The sequence below is a fragment of the Gobio gobio genome, assembly GCF_949357685.1.
Source record: "Gobio gobio genome assembly, chromosome: 9".
Classification (NCBI taxonomy): Eukaryota; Metazoa; Chordata; class Actinopteri; order Cypriniformes; family Gobionidae; genus Gobio; species Gobio gobio.
Window position 1 is genome coordinate 25,426,998 of NC_137115.1, and position 22,004 is coordinate 25,449,001.

The 22,004-nt window shown below is 44.2% G+C and overlaps 1 protein-coding gene across 1 annotated transcript; it reads left to right on the top strand.

Moving 5' to 3' along the window:
- Positions 1-8,512: 8,512 nt before the first annotated feature.
- LOC307131350 (extracellular calcium-sensing receptor-like) lies at positions 8,513-13,333 on the top strand (the record flags this gene model as incomplete). The annotated part of the gene is made up of 6 exons (XM_079824949.1): positions 8,513-8,721; positions 8,916-9,204; positions 9,284-10,039; positions 10,128-10,355; positions 10,960-11,083; positions 12,420-13,333. 6 exons carry the CDS (start codon positions 8,513-8,515, stop codon positions 13,331-13,333), a joined length of 2,520 nt encoding a protein of 839 aa, XP_079681075.1.
- Between the last annotated feature and the right edge of the window lie 8,671 nt (positions 13,334-22,004).

The window sequence follows — 22,004 nt, forward strand, 5'->3', positions numbered from 1 at the left end:
GCCAGGTTGCTCAGGGCAGGGAACTGGGGACTGTGCGAATGCACTAAACGTTTTGTTTACTTCAAGTTCAAGCGGTTGCGCTGTTGTGTTCAATAGTATCCAGGCTAGACTTGCCGACCGCTACCGTCTTTCACTTTGAAATGTAATCCCGCGCCGCGGGAATGCGGACCAGTCAAATCCTGTAGTCACCAGTGCGCTATGAATTCTGGGATAGGGTAGGCTGCAAAGTTGTGGGAAGGTTCCATCTGTTCCTTTGCCTGAGAAACGGAGGGCACATTTTGAAGTCGCTTTCGACTTGCGGCAGCCTTCGTCGCGCCGCTGTGACGCAATCGCACTTCAAATGCGGCCTTCAGAGGGTGCAGCCTTCACATTGGGACACCCTTCGTAGTGCCGCTATGATGCAATCGCACTTCAAATGCGGCCATCAGAGGGTGCAGCCTTCACATTGGGACACCCTTCGTAGTGCCGCTATGATGCAATCGCACTTCAAATGCGCATTCGAAATGCACGCCCTACACTTTGGGACACAGCTCATGTGTGCTACACGAGACAGGACAGACATGTGACAATAATAAGCTTGTGTACGTTTAGTGATGTGGGTTACGTGCATATAACACGTTATAAAGTGCGTATCATATGCACACGAAAACTGCATAACATACTCTAGTAAAACCTCTAAATTTTGGCGTATAAATCCCACAATAAATATAATTTGTGCTATAGATACGCATTTTTATTAGATCAGGCTGTAAATTTTATTTTGTTATGCACCAAAACACTAAAGCAAATTCCTTGTAGTATGTAAAAACTTTAATGGCAATAGAAGTTAATTCTGATTCTAATTCTAATTCTGAAGATTATGATGGTCAGAACAAGCTCTCATCAAGACATGAAGACCAGCTGCTGGAGCTCAGAAATGACGGAGGCCTGAAAACTCTTCAATTCAACACCATTGGCATCCTTGTGGAACAAGGCATCAAGAGAATACATTGAGATCAGCACCCTTGCACTAAAGACCCTGCTCCCGTTCCCGACTTTTTATCTCTGCGAGGCAGGTTTTTCTGCCATGACTGCCACTAAGACCAGACTTAGAAACAGACTGGATGTGAGGAATACCCTGCGTGTCTAATTGTCAACCATTAAGAGATCTCACTGATATGGATATCAAACTGTAAGCTGTTCTGTCTTGTGCACAGCTAAAATAGTCATATCTATAAGTAGTTTATGCTCACATTAAATTAGTTTTGTTCTTGTTAGTCTGGTGTTTTTTGTTGATCTCTAATTTTATACTTTTAGAAATGATTGGTAGAAATCACTGTGTGTTGCTATTGTATTCTGAAACTGTCTGACTGTTGAAACTGGCTCTTATTTTCATACAATTAGCCTTTGTTGTCACCTGTTGGTGAGTGAAAACACTGAGTTGCTGTTGAAGTGATTGTCTTTAATGGTTCTGGAGATATTTGACAGGTGAAATGGGCTGGTATTTTCATACAATCTGCCATTACTGCCTCCTGCTAGTGAGTTACTGCTGTGTGAGTTGCTTTTGAAGTAGGCCTAAATGTATGGGAGAAAAGTGAAACATTTTGTGAACTGCTCTGAAAGTTTAAAAAGGCTGTTACTGTTTTACACAGTGCTATGTTTCAAAACGATGCATATTAAAATTGAGGCATTAAAATTGACAACTGGTCCCTGGAATTTTGAGCGAAGGAACGACTGTGAACTTGTATGGTTGTTTTGACTCCATCGCGGTTGAGGAAGTTCCACACGATGTGAGGAGTTGGGCCTGCAGGCATCCTTGATGTGTGTGTGTGTAGGCCTTATCAGCCTGGCCTGTTGGCCAGGTGATAGACAGCCAAGATAACGTGTCGTTTTGGTCCAGAGAGAGGAGAGAAGAGGAGGAGGAAATCTGAGCGTCTCTCTTTTAAGGTCTGGGAGTAGTCACACCCTCCTGAGGTAGGTAGACTTGACCAATGAGATTTTTGGGATTTCCAAGCGGGAAATTCTTCTGGAGATTTTATGGCTCTTTGTTTCCAACATGAATCAATGGGTCTGTGCCCATTTATACTCTAATAAATGCAACAAACACACACTGCATCCTCTGAATAAGGGACATACATGAAAGTGTAAGTCGTGAAACAAGCATTAATTTGATAGGGGACAAGATATATATGAGGTAACATGAAATAGTAAGTTGTTCATAAGACATGCATAAACAAAATAACATACAAGGGACACTTTGCAAGAGTTATATGCATACATACAATGTCATGGGGTTCATGTTCATTTATAGACGTTTTGTCTATAACTTGAGGCAAAAGCGTGTGTTTTACAGGCTTTGTGTCTTTAACTATGGCCTTTTCCATGTTGCCACATTTTTTAGGGCCGTAAAACATCTTATCAGTTGGTATCCAGGGTAAATGAGGACCTTTCTCTGTTTTTTTGGGGGAAGGTCTGTTACTACGCACAAAGCATTTCAAACATATTTGTTAAATGTAACAGGCAATTATGTGTCTGATTTGCCTCAGTCGCTACAGTCAAGTCAAGTCAAGTCAACTTTATTTATATAGCGCTTTTAACAATGCAGATTTACAGTATTAAACAGGAAAATAATGCAGCATAATTTTATTCAGCCGTGTAGCCATTCTGGAGAAAACAGTGATGTCATCAGTTGTGGGCTTTAGAGCAGTAATTAGATCAGTAATTTAGTTTATATGGTTAATTTAGTTTAATAACTAGATTTATTTCGATATTTAGTTGAAAAATTTAGAAAAAATTTGTGTCCCCAACTGAGCACGCCAAGCCAGTGGCAAGGAAACCAAAACCCCATCAGGTGACCAAATGGAGAAAAATAAACCTTGGGAGAAACCAGGCTCAGTCGGGGTGCCAGTTCTCCTCTGGCCAATTAAAAAACAGCGTATGATTATTATTCGGGAAACTTTACAGGTCAGAGGTCATAATAGATCGGAATATTCAAAGGATCGGAGGCAACACGTCGGAGACGGGTTTATTGAGGATGACATATCGATTTAAGTATTATTAAATTGTAATATTCGAACAATCGGAGTCATCACGCCGGAGACGGGTTTATTGAGGATGCCGTGTCGACGATGCAATTTCAGGGGGAGTCTAATTGATACGGTCTCTGCAGACACTTCAGGGTCCTGCGTTGGTCATGTCTGGGCGCAGGTCCACCATCTGATCTGGATACGGCCCGGATCCGGCTGACTGCAGTAAACCTCGGGATAAAACAGAGAGACTATCATTAGCGTAGATGCCATTCTTCTGATGATGTAACGAGTACATCAGGTGTTATGGGAAGTGTTCCCGGTTCCGGCTGACCTAGTTAATGCAGCCTAACAATCATTTAATTGAAAAAGTGTTTTATGTGTATGCTATAGTAAAGAGATGTGTTTTTAGTCTAGATTTAAACTGACAGAGTGTGTCTGCTTCCCGTACAATATAAGGAAGACTGTTCCAGAGTTTAGGTGCTAAATAGGAAAAGGATCGACCACCTGCAGTTAATTTGGATATTCTAGGTATTATCAACTGGCCAGAATTTTGAGACCGCAGTAGACGTGATGGAGTATAATATGTTAAGAGCTCACTCAAGTATTGGGGAGCTAAACCATTTAGTGCTTTGTAAGTAATAAGCAAGATTTTAAAATGTATGCGATGTTTAATAGGCAGCCAGTGCATTGTTGACAGAACTGGGCTAATATGGTCATACTTCCTGGTTCTAGTAAGAACTCGAGCTGCTGCGTTTTGGACCAGCTGGAGTTTATTTATTAAGCGAGCAGGGAAACCACCCAGTAGAGCATTACAATAATCTAACCTTGAGGTCATGAACGCATTAACTAACTGTTCAGCATTTTGCATTGAGAGCATGTGCTGTAATTTAGATATATTTTTAAGATGGTAGAATGCAGTTTGACAGATGCTAGAAACGTGGCTTTCAAATGAAAGATTGGTATCAAAGAGCACACCCAGGTTCCTCACTGACGACGAGGACTTGACAGAGCAGCCATCAAGTGTTAGACAGTATTCTAGGTTACTACTTGTGGAGCTTTTTTGTCCAATAATTAAAAATTCTTTTTTTTCTGAATTGATTTGCAGGAAATTACTGGTCATTCAATGTTTTATATCAGCTATGCATTCCGTTAATCTTGTGAATTGGTAAGTTTTTTCAGGGCGTGAAGAACTATAGAGCTGAGTATCGTCAGCATAACAATGAAAACTAACGCCATGCTTCCTAATGATATCTCCCAGTGGTAGCATGTACAGGGTGAAGAGCAGCGGTCCTAGCACTGAGCCTTGCGGTACTCCATACTGAACTTGTGATCGGTGTGACATCTCTTCATTTACTGCTACAAACTGATAACGGTCACATAGATGATTTAAACCATGACAAAGCAATTCCACTAATACCTACATAATTTTCGAGTCTATTCAAAAGAATGTTGTGGTCGATAGTATCAAATGCAGTGCTAAGATCGAGTAACACTAATAGAGAGATACAGCCACGATCGGATGATAAGAGTAAATAATTTGTAACTCTGATGAGAGCAGTCTCAGTACTATGATATGGTCTAAATCCTGACTGGAAATCCTCACAGATACCATTTCTTTCTAAAAAGGAACATAATTGTGAAGACACTGCCTTTTCAAGTATTTTTGACAGAAAGGGTAGATTTGAGATTGGTCTATAATTGACTAATTCTGTAGGATCAAGTTGCGTTTTTTAATAAGTGGTTTAATAATAGCGAACTTAAAAGTTTTCGGTACATATCCTAATGACAAAGATGAATTAATGATATTAAGAAGAGGATCTATGACCTCTGGTAGCATCTCTTTTAATAGCCAAGTCGGTATAGGGTCAAGCATACATGTTGTTGATTTTGATGATTTAACAAGTTTAGCCAATTCTTCTTCTTCTATAGCAGTGAATAAGTGTAATTTTTTCTCAGTGACACTACAATGCTCTGTCTGATGTGATACTGTAGTAGACGGCTGCATGGTTAAAATTTTCTTCCTAATATTATCAATCTTACATGTAAAGAAGTTCATAAAGTCATTACTGCTGTGCTGTTTACAAATATCGGAAGTCGAAGCTTTATTTTTGGTTAATTTAGCCACTGTATCGAATAAATACCTTGGGTTGTGTTTGTTTTCTTCCAAGAGAGTCGAGAAATAAGCAGATCTAGCAGTTTTTACGGCCTTTCTGTATGCGATCATGTGCTCTTTCCACGAATTACGAAAGACCTCTAGTTTTGTTTTTTTCCAGCTGCGCTCCATTTTTCTGGCTGCTGTTTTAAGGGCCAGAGTGTGCTCGTTGTACCACGGCGTTGGACTATTTTCTTTAATCTTCTTTAAGCGCAGGGGAGCAACTGTGTCTAAAGTACTGGATAAGAGAGAGTCAATAGTTTCTGTTGCAACATCGAGTTCTTCTAAGCTATCTGGGAGGCTGAGGAGATGATACTGATGAGGAAGATTATTTAAAAAGCAATCTTTAGTGGCTGCAGTGATTGTCCTGCCATTTTTGAAGCGAGGGGACGGCTTTGCAGCCTTAGCTAAATTAAGTATACATGATACTAGGTAATGATCTGAGATGTCATCGCTCTGCTGCAGAATTTCAACGGTATCAACATTTATTCCATGTGACAATATTAGGTCTAAAGTATGATTATGGCGATGAGTGGGTCCTGACATGTGTTGCCTAACTCCAATAGAGTTTTGAAGGTTTTTAAATGCTAATCCCAATGTATCTTTTTCGTTGTCTACATGGATATTAAAATCACCAACAATTAGTACTTTATCTACGGCCAGTACTAACTCTGATAGAAAATCAGCAAATTCTTTGATAAAGTCTGTATTATGCCCTGGTGGCCTGTATACAATAGCTAACACAAATGTTAAACGGGGTTTATCATGTACACTACATACTTCTCTACAGAGCGCTAGTCACTCTCTGCTCTCTCCGACGACGACATTTTTGTCCTGTCGGCCCCCGTAGCTTCTCTATGTGCTCCGAAATGTAGGGGTGAGCATTGGGGGTGCAATTCACAACTTCACCGCTGGATGCCGCTAAAAATCACACACTGCACCTTTAAGTGTTCCTTTCACTGGAACTACGGGGCCAAGCCCAACCCCTGAAAAACAACCCCCACACCATAATCCCCCCTCCACCAAACATTACACTTGGCACAATATAGTCAGGCAAGTACCGTTCTTCTGGCAACTGCCAAACCCAGACTCGTCCATTGGATTTCCAGAGTGAGAAGCGTGATTGGTCACTCCAGAGAACACGTCTCCACTGCTCTAGAGTCCAGTGGCAGCATGCTTTACACCACTGCATCCCACGCTTTGCATTGCACTTGGTGATGTTTCACAAAAACATGCCCACACACACACACACACACACACACACACACACACACACACAAAAAGATGATAAACAAAATAGGAATGAGGTTCAACAGTCGAGGGAGACTTGACACACACGCAAAACTCAAATAGAAAAAAAACACAAATAAACTAGAAACCAAATCAATATATCACCACACACACACCTGTGCACATGCACAGCACACAAAAATTACCCAAGAGTCAAGTCCCGCCCCTCTTGATAATGAACACTCAATTCATAATGAAAAAAAACTAACCAAAAAAAACAACAAATACACAATTTAAAGAAAGTACTCAATAACAAAATGCACAACCCTTAGGGTGTTAACACATACAACAATTAACCAAACGTAACAGAATATAAACCAAAAGATTATACAACAAAGGAAACAAGAAAACACACACACACGACAGCGCTCTTCCTGTCAATCGGCGGTCAATAACACTTAGTGGCTGATCGTGTACACTGCTACAGGGTCGACAACAAAGTTCAAACCCACCGCCGGTGTTAAGTAATGAAGGCACCGTCAAGCCATTTACCTATACATTAAGCCAGCAGCAAAACAGCAGCACCCCGCTGTTAACGAACGAAGCTCTGGTAATCCGGTAACAGAATTGTCCCAGCTTATCAACGGCATACACTGCACGTCTGAAATAACACGTTCATGATTAAAACACATATATTATCAGATCCTGACGCATAAATACAAAGAAACTACATACCTAGGGTGCAAGGAGTCCCAGCCACGACCAACCAGAGAGAAAAATCAACGCGCATGCTATAAAAAGAACACATATTGATTCCCAAAACGCCCTCTGTGGAAAGGATAAAACTGCCACCACAAACTGTAGTATTCACCTGTGAATGGGCTGCAGACCAGTCAACCACAGAAAGTTGTACAAAATACTTTCCCACACTCTGTAGGAAGCGACCAGGGATCTCTCCCACACACCGCTCAGTATACGGAACCGGAAAGGGCAGTAACTCCATACCATGATTCTACACAAGGCGGGTCTATAAACTCTGCCTCTAGCTGTGATAGGCTCATTTCCCAAACCTTAGCCAACCAATAGTAGCCCATACTGCCCACAAGTACATATAAATAAAGCTGAACGTGGCTTAATGCATTAACATGACATCATACTAATAAAGTATACTATGCACAAAAAAATCAGATGAGCCCAGAATATGAATGCAACACGTTTAATTACATGTTAAGCATTTCCCTCCCATAGAAAACCATTATAGGAAAAGCTTAACGTGGCTCTTATTAGAATGTCCCCTTATTTCGAAATAACAACTTATGTCGTAATAACAAGATATATCAAAATAACGACTTGTGTTGAAATAACGAGATATAATGTTGCAATACCGAATTAATATGTCAAAATAACGACTTAGTATGTCGTAATAACGACATATGTCAAAAAAACTACTTCTTATGTTGAAATAATTAGATATTATGTCGAAATAACAACTTAATATCTCGAAATAACGAGATAAGTTTTTTAGTTTTTTTCTCCCCACCTTGCGGTTCAGGGCTTCCGTAATACGAGTCAGTATCTAATGTGCCAAGCATAATTAGAATGAACATCTGTTATACAAAGGTACCTAAATCTATATCTATATGAAAATAGTAAAAAAATAAAATAAAAAATAAAAAAAGAGCAGGAGTACATCTAGCAACTACTTTTCTTGTAAGTTCCTTGCAATAGCAGAAGTAATTACTAATACAATAATATACTTTCTCATACAAACAAACCAAATGATGAAGTTTAAACATATGAAAAAAGTAAGAGGCATCAAACTGGTTAGGTAATTCAGCATTTTTATTAGATACTCAATAATGCTAATATGATTGCACAGAAAAAAGGTGAATATTTTACTATTGACAGTTTTACATTTTACTACATTTGCTTGCTTTACATAATAAATCCATCATATTACTTAGATTCTGTTCCACCCCATTTGACCTGCCTCATGTCTTACCCATGTGAGGTAATTGGCTACGTTCGCAATCAATCAACCATATTAACTGTATCTATAAGAGTAAAAAAACTATTTTAGGTCAATTGCATTTGACATCTGCAGTTGAGCTCAATCCTTGGGATGCTTTTCTTTCTTTACAGACTTCTGCTTTTCATTCAACTTCAGGCAAAGGCAGAAAAGCCTCTTTGCCGAATGATGGGAGACCCAAAGTACCCTCTGCTTTCGAAGGATGGAGATGTAACTATTGGAGCACTTTTTCCAATCCGAAGCATAGAAACGCAACCTTCATTTGAGTTTACACTAAAACCTCAGCTGTTATCATGCTCCAGGTTTGCTACATTTAACTTGTGGAAAAACAATAGAGAAGATAAATATAATTTTATACCAGAAACCTACCATGACATCTGGAATGTTAAGTTTCATGTATGAAACAAATTTAAAATTTAAAATAATACAAATGTACTGTAATTTTTTGATATTTAGTTTTGTTGGTATTTAACCTACTTGTTAAATGTTTTTACAGTGTAAATCTAAGAGATTTCCGGATGGCACAGACCATGACCTTTGCCATTTACGAGATTAACAAAAGTCAAAGTTTGCTTCCAAATGTTTCAATTGGTTATAGAATTTATGATACCTGTGGATCAAGACTGTCTTCTATGAGTGCAACTATATCATTAATGAATGGTCAAGAATTTGCATCTGAGGACACATGCAATGGACAGTCTCCCATACATGCTATCATAGGAGAAACAGAGTCTTCTGCCACAGTGATTCTTTCCAGAACTACAGGACCTTTTAAAATTCCAGTGGTAAGGGTCTGCCTACACAGTCTAATGAAGATCTGTAAGCAGATGATGGTATCACTGTTTCTTGTTATTCATTTTTCAGATAAGTCACTCAGCCACATGTGAATGTCTCAGCAACAGAGGAAATTATCCTTCTTTCTTCAGGACTATTGCTAGTGATTACCACCAGAGCAGAGCACTTGCATACATAATCAAGCACTTTGGCTGGTCTTGGGTGGGAGCTGTAAACAGTGATAATGACTATGGAAACAATGGAATGGCAATATTTCTGAATACAGCACAGGAAGAGGGGATTTGTGTGGAGTACTCTGTGAAATTCTACCGAACAGAGCCTGAAAAACTTCGCCAAGTGGTGGACACAATTAAAAATAGCACTGCAAAAGTGATTGTTGCGTTTCTTACTAGTTTTGAAATGGAAAATTTGCTTGAGCAGCTAAGTACTAACAACATTACAGACCTCCAAATGATTGGTGTGGAGGCATGGATAACTGCAAAGAGTTTGATCACTCCAAGCAGCTTTCATGTTTTGGGAGGGTCACTGGGGTTTGCAGTGAGAAAAATTGACATTGAAGGTTTTTCTGATTATGTTATAAAATCATTCTGGGGGACAGATTTTCCATGCTCACAGGTTGAGAGTAATTCTTCTCAATATTCACTGAGTTGCAACAAATATCAGGATCTGCTTTTGCTCAAAAGAGACAATGAAGATGTGCCTGAACAAAGATATGCAAGCAATGTCTACAAAGCAGTATATGCTGTGGCTCATTCACTACACAGTCTACTCAAGTGTAAAGAAAAGGAAGGTTGTGAAAAAGACCTGACAATACAACCTCAGCAGGTAATACCATTGAAAAAAAAGATAGTTATAGCCCAGAAAGAAGATGGGCTACTATTTGAAAATGTTTAAAATGCCCTTTTCTCAATAGGTTGTAGAGGCTCTAAAAAGGGTAAATTTCACTGTAAAGATGGGAGATCGTGTGTGGTTTGACAGCACTGGTGCTGCAGTAGCTCAATATGAAGTCGTAAACTGGCAGCAGGACTTCGATGGATCAGTCCAGTTTAAACCTGTGGGATACTATGACGCCTCATTAACCCCTCACCAGCGCTTTGTGCTTAACACTGAAAACATAATCTGGGCTGGAGGAAAGATGGAGGTAAAGTGCAATAACATGTTTATACTACAGGGTTTGTTGAAACTGAGGGAATAAGTCCTTGACACAAATGTTACCAGATAGGGAAAAAAAATATTTCATTAATTCAGCTCTGAAAATCTGGTTTTCTTACATTAGAAGTGGGCAACTTCTGTCATGGAGGGCCAGTGTCCTGCAGAGTTTAGCTCTCCAGGACCTGAGTTCTCATCTTACACAAAACACATTTCACATTCAGTATGTAAATTATATGATTACAAATAAATGTAAATTAAATTAATATGAAATCTTTAAGAATCAACTGAACATATTGGAAACCAAACATTACATAAATTTTTGGTGGACTTGATGGATTAAACATTCTCTGTAATCAGCAACATTTTCAGCAAAAAGGAAAAGTGACAAAAAGTTTTGATCAAGCAGATCACGTAACAGCAGAGAGCATTACTGAGCAAAGGGACAGTAGTGTAGTGCTGGTGCTGAATTTCTGAAACAACAAAACATTTTTCCTGACCATCAGCCCAAAATAGTTCCCATTACGTATTTGCATTTGTTTAACATTTATACATTTAAATTTAAATAGCTATGTGCAATGTGTCTTTCTATGTAGAAGCCAAGGTCTGTGTGCAGTGAGAGTTGTCCTCCAGGCACTAGGAAGGCTGCACAGAAAGGAAGACCTGTTTGCTGTTATGACTGTATTCCATGTGCAGATGGAGAAATCAGTAATGAGACAGGTAATCTTCAGCCCATCTCTCAGTTTCAAATGACATCTCACAGTTTAAAATGAAATTGGTTAGTTTTTTTTTCTGTCAACGTCATAGCAAAGGATTTCATAAATTATGGAGGACCAAATTACTCAAAATGAAATAATTCAATAAACAATTAATTCAATAAAACAACAATTAAATGTACCAGTTTATTCTGAAATAATTAATTAAATAATTAATACATTTCATAATGAACTAATTCAGTATTAATTAAATAAATAAATGTATCTCTTTATTTTGTAAAAGTAAATGAAAACACAACATTTATTGTTTAATATATTTCTCAATTACCTCTTCCACACACACTATTGTTATGCTTAAAAATAAATGTTTTCATTATTAAATGTGCTTTTAAAAAAAAAAGTTTTTCATAATAATATGCTGCATTTACGAATGACGCCTATTTGACGAATCATGCATTTCCAAAGCACGATTTTCCCAAAGATTTTTTTCATAATAATAGAGGACATTTCACAAATGCCAACCAACAGGCAGTGGGCGATGCTTGGCGCTGATTGGTTTGAAGTTGAAGAGTCAACAGACATGACAAATCGATCTTTGTGTGGTGACATCACAGAACGCCAAGGGTGCTTCTCATTTCTTATTTGTGCCTGAAAATGTAGTTTGACTTTATTGAATTTTCTAAAAACCTGAAAACTATGAGAACTCTGGCAGAACTTCCGGGTCCAAACGCTCTGTCATACCACAAGAAAAACAACCAACGGTGCTTAAGGAAGCACCCTTGGCATTCCATGATGTCACCACACCACACAAAGATCGATTTGTCATGTCTTTCGACTCTTCAACTTCAAACCAGTCAGCGCCAAGCACCGCCCACTGCCTGTTGATTGGCATTTGTGAAATGTCCTCTATTATTATGAAAAAAATCTTTGGGAAAATCATGCTTTGGATTGCATGATTCGTCAAATAGGTGTCATTCGTAAATGCAGCATATTATTATGAAAAACAGCTTTTTGAAACAGCACATTTAATAATGAAAAAATAGATTTTTAAGCATAACAATAGTGTGTGTGGAAGAGGTAATTGAGAAATATATTAAACAATAAATGTTGTGTTTTCATGTAATTTTACAAAATAAAGAGATACATTTATTTATTTAATTAATAATGAATTAGTTCATTATGAAATGTATTAATTATTTCAGACTAAACTGGTACATTTAATTGTTGTTTTATTGAATTAATTGTTTATTGAATTATTTCATTTTGAGTAATTTGGTCCTCCATAATAAATACACTGTTCTTTTCGTTTATAACTACAGTGATCACAATTTCCTTTCCAGATTCAAATAACTGCAAGCAGTGTCCAGGGGAATACTGGTCTAATGCTGAGAAAAATAAATGTGTGTTAAAGGCTGTAGAGTTTCTGTCATTTACCGAAGTTATGGGTATAGTGCTAGTCATTTTCTCGCTGTTTGGAGTAGGATTGACTGTGCTGGTGGCCATCCTGTTTTACAGCAAGAAGGACACCCCCATAGTAAAAGCCAACAACTCAGAGCTGAGCTTCCTGCTGCTCTTCTCATTGACTCTTTGTTTTCTCTGTTCACTTACTTTTATTGGTCGGCCCACTGAGTGGTCCTGTATGTTGCGTCACACAGCGTTTGGGATCACTTTTGTCCTCTGTATCTCCTGTGTTCTGGGGAAAACAATAGTGGTGTTAATGGCCTTCAAGGCTACACTTCCAGGAAGTAATGTCATGAAATGGTTTGGGCTTGCACAACAACGACTCAGTGTTCTTTCCTTTGCACTTATTCAGGTTCTAATTTGTGTGCTTTGGCTAACAATGTCTCCTCCATTTCCCTACAAAAATATGAAATATTATAAGGAAAAGATAATTCTTGAGTGCAGTCTGGGATCTACTTTAGGTTTCTCTGCTGTTCTGGGTTATATTGGCCTACTGGCTGTCTTGTGCTTCATTTTAGCTTTTCTGGCTCGTACACTGCCTGATAACTTCAATGAGGCTAAATTCATCACATTCAGCATGATCATATTCTGTGCTGTATGGATCACTTTTATCCCTTCTTATGTCAGTTCTCCTGGGAAATTTACTGTAGCGGTTGAGATATTTGCCATTTTAGCCTCAAGCTTTGGTTTGCTATTCTGCATATTTGCACCTAAATGTTATATCATCCTGCTGAAGCCTGAACAAAATACAAAACAGCATATGATGGGAAAGGTTTCATCAAAATCATACTGAGAGAAAATAACATCTATATTAACATTGTAATTTCATCATTGAACAAATGGATTTAAATACAAATAATTTAATAGAATAAAAACAGACATCAGTAAATGCTTTGACACATGTAAAATGACTGGCCACATGATAACATGATTTAATTTGTACATGATCTGCTCAGATTGACCCTGAAAAACTTTATAAACAAAATTGCAACAGAAGAATAAATTAGGTCCCTGTGATGCTTGTTTCTTTTTCTTTTTCTTTTCTCCAATAAAACAAATGAGGGACAGTATAATTGTAAAATTACATAGAAAGCAGAGGAAAAAAGGGTGTTCCTTTTCGAAGGACACTGCCCTTAGCGTAGCGCGTCTGAAGTATGAATTAAACTATTCCAATCCTGATTGGTGCTGCGACAGCATGTGAAGGCATACACGGTAGCTACAAAGGGACGCCGGCACACAACAGAGTTAGTTATAGCTCATAGAATATTTTGTTGTATTAATATCTGAGCATGCAGTATATCAAAAGAAAGAGCAGACCCTCTGCTTTAAAAAAAAGCATTAATAAAAAACATTTTATTCTAGCTTCATGCATTACTTTTTTATCAACACTTAAGAACACGCTGACTTTTTGGGACTTTAGCTTATTCACCGTATCCCCCAGAGTTAGATAAGTCCATAAATTCCATTCTCCTCTCTGTGCGTGCCGTAACTCTGTCTGACGCACCCACCGCTAGCCTAGCTTAGCACAAAGACTGGAGGTAAACGAAACAAGAAAGGCTTCAGGAAAAAGGTCCTAGCCATGGTAGAACCTCTGAGGGCTGTTCCCTCCGGGGAGGAGCGATCAAGGTAATTTCCTCCGCGGAGCCCTCTGGAAATCGTTGTGGCCCGAAGCGTACTGGACGGTGGGATTACCACAACGATCCAGTGAATGCATGCGGCCTGGGCCGCCCCAAGAGCCTGCGGCCGGGCAGCGATCATGTCCACACCGAAAATAGTTTTCAACCTCTCCCTGCCAGTCAGTCGCTTTAGGGGGTCAAGAACGATACTCAAAGAACACCCAAGGTCAGCCTCGAGAGGCTGATTCCTTTAGTACACTTTTTCTCTGCATGGCATGGCCTGTCGAATGTATCTCACTGGGTCCTGCGGACTGTAGAAAACTGCAGTTCGGTCAGCACCCCACCCCCCGAAGTTCTATGGGGTGGTCTGGACTGCAGTCGTCCCAGAGCAGGCTTGGGTAATGGAACAAGAGGTTCAATCACTAATGGTAAAGGTACTTTATGGTTCCAAAGAAGGATGGAGGGCTGTGTCCAATTTTAGATTTAAGGCATCGTTCTCTGAGGAGATTCAGGATCAAGATGCTCACCATTTCTATCATCGTGAATCAGATCAGGTCAGAGGACTGGTTTGTCACGATCGATAGATCTGAAAGACGCATACTTCCATCATTCCTTCTCACAGGAAGTTCCTGAGGTTCGCTTTCAGGATCAAAGTGTTCCAGTATCGGGTTCTTCCATTTGGCCTAGCTCTCTTCCCTCACACAATCACATGCAGCTCTGGCTCCATTAAGATTCCAGGGCATCCGGGTGCTAAATTACATCGACGACTGGCTCATATTGGCCCAGTCGCATGAAATGGCAGTTCAGCATTGAGATGTCGTCCATGGCCACATTCAAAAGTTGGGGTTGAGACACGAAAAAGAGTGTGTTGACACCTTCCCAGAAAATCTTGTTCCTGAGAGTAGTATAGGACTCAGCGACAATGCGGGCACAAATGTCTCCCGCGCATATTGAATCCATACTGGCAATGGTCTCTCCAGATTAAAGCTAGGGCACAACGTCTCTGTAAATCGGTTTCAAAGATTGCTGGGGCTCATGGCAGCTATGGCGTCCAACATAATACCTTTTGGCCTTCTGCACATGAAGCCCTTACAGTTGTAGTTGAAAGCCAAGGGGTTTTCCCAGAGGGGGAATCCATTTCGTATTATCAGGGTCACGCGCAGATGCTTTCGGGCCCTGGCCATATGGAAGAAACCTTCATTTTTGTTATTCACTTAACCTGTGTTATGCCTGATAGGTGTTATGTGGGTGATTCTCACGAAAACTTGGTTTTAAAAATGTCAAGCATGAAAATGTAAAAAAATGCTTAAATTAACTTTTTTTTCCCCCAGACATTAGAAACAAAGTCTGGAGTATTTTTGAAAATTAATTTTAAAACTTTTACTTATCATTTAACACTTTTTTTGACATAATTTCGAAAATAAGTCCTAAAAAATCTCATTACCGCAACAATCTGAAAACATCAACACTGTTAGAAAAGCTAATATATTTTCACATTTTTAAAAATGGATTATTAATACGCATGCACAGTTACTTGAAATTCAGAAATAATATTTATTTTTAATTTAACAGTTTTTTTTTAATTGATTAATTTCTCTCATTACCGCAACACCTTCCACAATTTACAACCATTTTTTTTATATATTTTTATGAAAGCTGCCGCGGCACCCCGTTTGGGAAACACTGAATTGAATTAACATTTAATGAACATCTGTTGCGGTAATGATACATAGGTTTCGGAAATTAGGTTAATTATTTCGGTAATGATAATACATATACTAGTGTGAGATTTTGTTAAAAAATGTCTCGGTTACGTATGTAACCCTCGTTCCCTGAAGGAGGGAACAGAGACGTACATCGGAACTGACCGACGAATTGGGATCTGTTTTAAGAGACCGACCTACTTCGAGTAATTAAAACGAGCTAATGAACATTGGCATGCGATCACGCATTCCACGCACCGCCCCACGTTGCGGGTATAAATAAGGAAGTGGAAGTGCCACATACCGTTTTCAACTGAGGAGCCGAGATAAGTGGCTCGGGTCTTCAGCTGAAGCACAGCACCTGGCGACGGGATGTACGTCTCCGTTCCCTCCTTCAGGGAACGAGGGTTACATACGTAACCGAGACGTTCCCTTTCAGTCGGTCACATTCGACGTACGTCGGAACTGACAGACGAATTGGGATCCATACCAACACGCCAGCATGCTGGCCCTTCCAGCGTCCTGCCTGAGCTCGCTGGACCACTCCTATGTTAGAGTGGGAGTCAGGGCTCCGGGCAGGGAAGGACAGTCACTGCTGTTCCTGCAAGACCCACTCAGTGTGACTATTGGATAACGCTGGGAAAGCGTGCCCGTCTCGGGAGATGGTACGCTGCGGAGCCACGTCCTTTTATGGAAGGAGAGGTGGAATACACATAAGGACTAACCTGACAGGGTAGTGCAACATATGGCAGTCTCTGGAGTGGACCCAACCTGCTTCCAGGGGGGGAAGAACACACTCAGAGACGACAGAGGAAGCTCTGTCGAGGGAAAGACACGGGGCTAGCCGAGTAGAGTAGCTGGTACCGTGGAGAATACACATATGGGGTAGCCATGAGGGGACCGCAACATATGGAACCCAGCCTACACACACGTTCCACAAGCATACGGGAGCAGGCCTGGCGTGAGACGGCCGCCACGTCTGACACCGAAGCGGTGACGGAGGAACTCACAGGGTTAGCTGTTTCCGGGGAACACAACTGGAGCAGAATAGACGCACGTATCCGGCCCAGAGGGCGGCCCAGAGTGGCGTATGCAAGCCGACACTAGATCGGGCACTTAGCGCTGCTGGCCACTGGGGGCGAGAATGCGGGAAGATACCGGCTCTACACGGAGGCTATACAATCTAGCGAACGTGTTAGGTGTCGCCCAGCCCGCAGCTCTACATATATCTGTCAGCGAGGCGCCTTGAGCCAACGCCCAGGAAGAAGCAACACTCCTTGTTGAGTGTTCTCGCAACCTGAACGGGCAAGGTATGTCTTGGGACTGGTAAGCCAAGACAACGGCATCCACTATCCAGTGGGCCAACCTCTGCTTGGAGACAGCCTTTCCCTTCTGCTGGCCTCCGTAACAGATGAAGAGCTGCTGTGAGGATCTGAAGCTCTGAGTCCGGTCAACGTAAGCGCGAAGAGCGCGGACGGGACATAACAAAGCTAGGGCTGGGTCTGCCTCCTCCGAAGGCAGCGCTTGCAGGTTCACCACCTGGTCCCGAAAGGGAGTGGTAGGAACCTTGGGCACGTTTCCAGGCCGGGGTCTCAGGACAACATGAGAGTTGGCCAGCCTGAATTCTAGGCACAATTCGTCGACCGAGAGTGCATGTAGGTCCCCTACCCTCTTGATTGAAGCCAATGCAATCAGGAGAACTGTCTTCATGGACAGGATGTTTAGCTCAACAGACTGCAAAGGTTCAAATGGGGGACCCTGAAGTGCTCTGAGCACCAGGGCTAAGTCCTAAGAGGGTATCGAGGTAGAACGAGGAGGATTTAGTCTCCTCGCACCTCTGAGGAACCTGACGATTAAGTCGTGCTTACCTAAGGATTTACCGTCTACTGCATAGTGATACGACGTATACTTTGAGGGTGGAGGGAGACAGCCTTCGCTCCAGCCCATCCTGCAGGAAGGAAAGCACAACGTTAATCGAACACTTTCGGGGTCTTCCCGGCGGGAAGAACACCACTCGACGAACAGGTTCCACTTCAGAGAGTAGTGGCGCCTCGTAGAGGGGGCTCTAGCTGAAGCGATGGTGTCTACCACTGCTTGTGGTAGGCCACCTAGAACCTCCGTGTCCCATCCAGGGACCAGACATGGAGATTCCAGAGGTCTGGACGCAGGTGCCATAGAGTGCCCTGCCCCTGAGAAAGCAGGTCCTTCCTCAGGGGGATAGGCCAGGGAGGGGCTGTCGCGAGGAGTGAGAGTTCTGGGAACCAGGTCCGGTTGGGCCAGTAGGGCACAACTAACAAGACCTGCTCCTCGTCCTCCCTGACCTTGCACAGAGTCTGTGCGAGAAGGCTCACTGGGGGAAACGCATACTTGCGTAGGTCCCGGGGCCAGCTGTGCGCCAGTGCATCTATGCCTAAGGTACCTCCGGTCAGGGAGTAGTACCACTGGCAATGGGTCGAGTCCGGAGAAGCGAACAGGTCTACCTGTGCAACTCCGAAGTGGTCCCATATCAGCTGGACGCTCCGGGGGTGGAGTCGCCATTCGCCCGGAGGTGTCGACTGGCGAGAGAGCTCGTCGGCTGTCTGGTTCAGCGCAACTGGGATGTGAATGGCACGAAGTGACCTCACAAACTTCTGACTCCACAGGAGGAGATGGCGGGCGAGCCGGAGCATGCAACGGGAGCGTAGACCACCCTGACGGTTGATGTACGCAACGGCCGCAGTGCTGTCCGAACGGACCAGTACGTGCTTGCCCCGAAGCGGTTTCTTGAACCGGGCCAGGGCAAGATGTACCGCCAGTAACTCTAGGCAATTGATATGCCAACGCAGTTGGGGCCCCGTCCACAGACCCGAAACTGCGTGCCCGTTGTACGTGGCCCCCCAGCCCGTGGATGAGGCATCCGTGAAGACCACAGCATGCCTCGACACCTGTTCTAGGGACACTCAGCCCGGAGAAACGAGGGGTCTGACCACGGACTGAAGGTTTGGCGACAGTAAGGAGTAACTGAGACCCGGTACTGACCGCTCTGCCACGCCCATCTCGGGACTCAGTCGTGCAACCAGCGTTGAAGCGGTCTCATATGAAGCAATCCGAGCGGCGTTACCGCAGCTGCAGATGCCATATGCCCCAGTAGCCTCTGAAATAATTTCAGTGGGACCGCTGTCCTGCCTTTGAACGTATTCAAGCAGTTCAACACTGACCGGACGCGCTCTGGAGTGAGGCGCGCTGTCCGGCTGACCGAATCCAGCTCCATACCGAGATAAGAGATCCTCTGAGCGGGGCAGAGTTTGCTCTTCTCTCGGTTGACCCGAAGTCCCAACAGGCTGAGGTGACTGAGCACCATGTCCCTGTGTTCCGAGACTGGGCGAGTATAAGCCAGTTGTCGAGATAGTTGAGTAAGCGAACGCCGCGTTCTCTGAGCGGAACAATGGCTGCCTCGATGACCTTCGTGAAGACGCGAGGCGACAGGGACAGCCCGAAGGGCAAGACTTTGTACTGATATGCCTTCCCCTCGAACGCAAAGCGTAGGAACGGTCTGTGTCGAGGAAGGATAGAGACATGAAAGTACGCGTCCTTCAGGTCGATCGCTGCAAACCAATCTCGGGGACGGATGCATTGGAAAATGCGTTTCTGCGTTAACATTTTGAACGGGAGATTGTGCAGGGCCCGATTCAGAATGCGCAAGTCCAAGATTGGCCTTAACCCACCCCCTTTCTTGGGTACAATGAAGTAGGGGCTGTAGAACCCCGACCTCATATCGGCAGGAGGAACCGGCTCGACCGCGCCCTTCGCCAGCAGGACATCGATCTCGGACCGCAAGACATGGGCATCGCTGCTCTGCATGGAGGTGAAGAGGATGCCCCTGTACTTGGGAGGCCGGCGTGCGAATTGAATCGCATAGCCGAGTCTGATGGTACGGATGAGCCAGCGAGACGGCCTGGGGAGACCTAGCCAGGCCCCCAGAGACCGAACTAGCGGGACCAACGGCACCACAGACGTACCCAGGGTGAGGCAGCGAGGTGGAGTATTCAGACCCGACTCGGGAGGCCCGGAGGCGGCCCGGAGTTTTGCCTGAATACTCCAGGTAGGGCAGAGAGTGGGTGAGAAGGCCAGGGGGCGTCCTCGGTGCCCACTCTGCTGCCCCCTGGCGAGGGGTGAGAGGGAAGGAAAGGAGTGGCAAGGGCCGGGGGTGACGCGCACTGCCAACCTGTTTTATTGAGAATGTGGGTACCGCTGGACCCTGGAGGGCCAGCGGCAGGATGTTCGTCACGGTACCAGTCTGGACTTTCTCCCCCCGGTCCTCCTCCGGGGGGAGGAGGGGTGCGGACACCACCTCCCCTGGAGCAGCTCCTCTTCTCCCTGGGCTCCCCGTGTCAGTTGGGCTGGGCGGCACCCTTACGACCGGCACCCTGCTTCCCCGATGGTGAAGGCTGCTGCTTGGGTTTAGCAGGGGCGGAGGCGGCCGCAGGGGGACGCCCTCAGCGACGAGCAGGCGGAGGTGCAGCCGGCGACTGAGTGGAGGCAGCAGCAGGTCGCCGGGGCAGGATGTTTTTGATGGCCTCCGTCTGCTTCTGTGCCACTGAGAACTGCTGGGCAAAGCTCTCGATGGCGTCGCTGAAGAGGCCGGCCTGGCAGACAGGGGCATTGAGGAACCGCACCTTGTTGGTCTCACGCATATCTGCCAGGTTCAGCCATAGGTGGCGTTCCTGGACCACCAGAGTGGACATCGCCCGACCCAGGGTGTGTGCGGCAACTTTCATCGCCCGGAGGGCGAGGTCCGTTGCGGTACGCAGTTCCTGCATAACCCCTGGGTCGGAACTACCCTCGTGCAATTCCTTGAGTGCTTTGGCCTGGTAGACCTGCAGGAGCGCCATGGCATGCAGAGAAGACGCGGCTTCTCCACAGGCTGTGTAGGCCCGTTAGACCGGACGAGAACCTACACGCCCCGGAGGGGAGACGCGGATGGCCCCGCCAGTCGGAACCGGTCTTAGGACACAGTTGCATCGCAACCGACCGTTCCACTGGAGGGACCTCCACGTAACCCTTAGCCGCGCCTCCATCGAGGGTAGTGAGGACGGAGGAGCCCATCGATCATGAGCGAGCGCTGTAGGGCGCTGTCCACGACTTCGTGAGCTCCTGATGCACTTCCGGAAAGAAAGGTACTGGGACGGGGCGCTGAGAACCAGCACGGTCCGTCCCGAGATACCAATCGTCCAGCCGCGAGGGTTCGGGACACGGTGGAGGGTTCCACTCGAGCCCGGGAAAACATAGCCGTGAGCTCTGGATCAGACTCGAGTCCATTAGCTCGTCCCCCGATGCAGCTATCGTTAACATGTCCTCAGCAGGAGCCCCGAAAGAAACGGGTGGCCCCCCATGGGAAGGACCACCGCAATCTTCCGGGAACTGCGCCGGCGCAGCGGAGGGGGGAGGGGCCCGAGGAGCCTGTTGACTCGGCGGGGGTGCCCTGACCGTCACCCTCAGATCTCCACCAAAGGCATCAGCCAAAGTAGCAGCCCTCTGCTTTGCAGCGGGAGAGGACCACTAGATCGGGGGATGCGCAATGGGACTCCACCCCTTTTGAGGTATTGGAGCCTAGACCGTAGCACTGCGATGATGAGTCATCCACGAAAGCCGCCTCCACGTGCTGAATGCCCAAACACGAGAGACAGCGATCGTGTCCGTCAACTGGGGACAGATACCGACAGCATCCAGAAACACACGGTTTGAATGACATCTTGAAAAAGACGCAGGGTCAAACCGTGTTGCTCTTTTAGTGAGAGAAGAAAAAAAACGCTCCGACAGTGCCAAGGCACACAGGGGAAATGGCCGCGGCTCACAGCGGTTCAAAGATGCAAGCCCGCTGTGAGCACTCAAGGAGAAAACGCCCAGTGAGCTGTGATAACAGCTGTTTGTTTTCTTCCGGATTTTCGCAACCACCGCTGCAAGGTATACCGTCACACCGACACTGGAACCGGAACAGGTAACAATCTCTCCGCTCGTTTTTGTAGAAAACTCTTCGTAGGAACACCAGAAAATGCTGAAATGTTGAAAGCGGTATGCGGCACTTCCACTTCCTTATTTATACCCGCAACGCGGGGCGGTGCGTGGAATGCGTGATCGCATGCCAATGTTCATTGGCTCGTTTTAA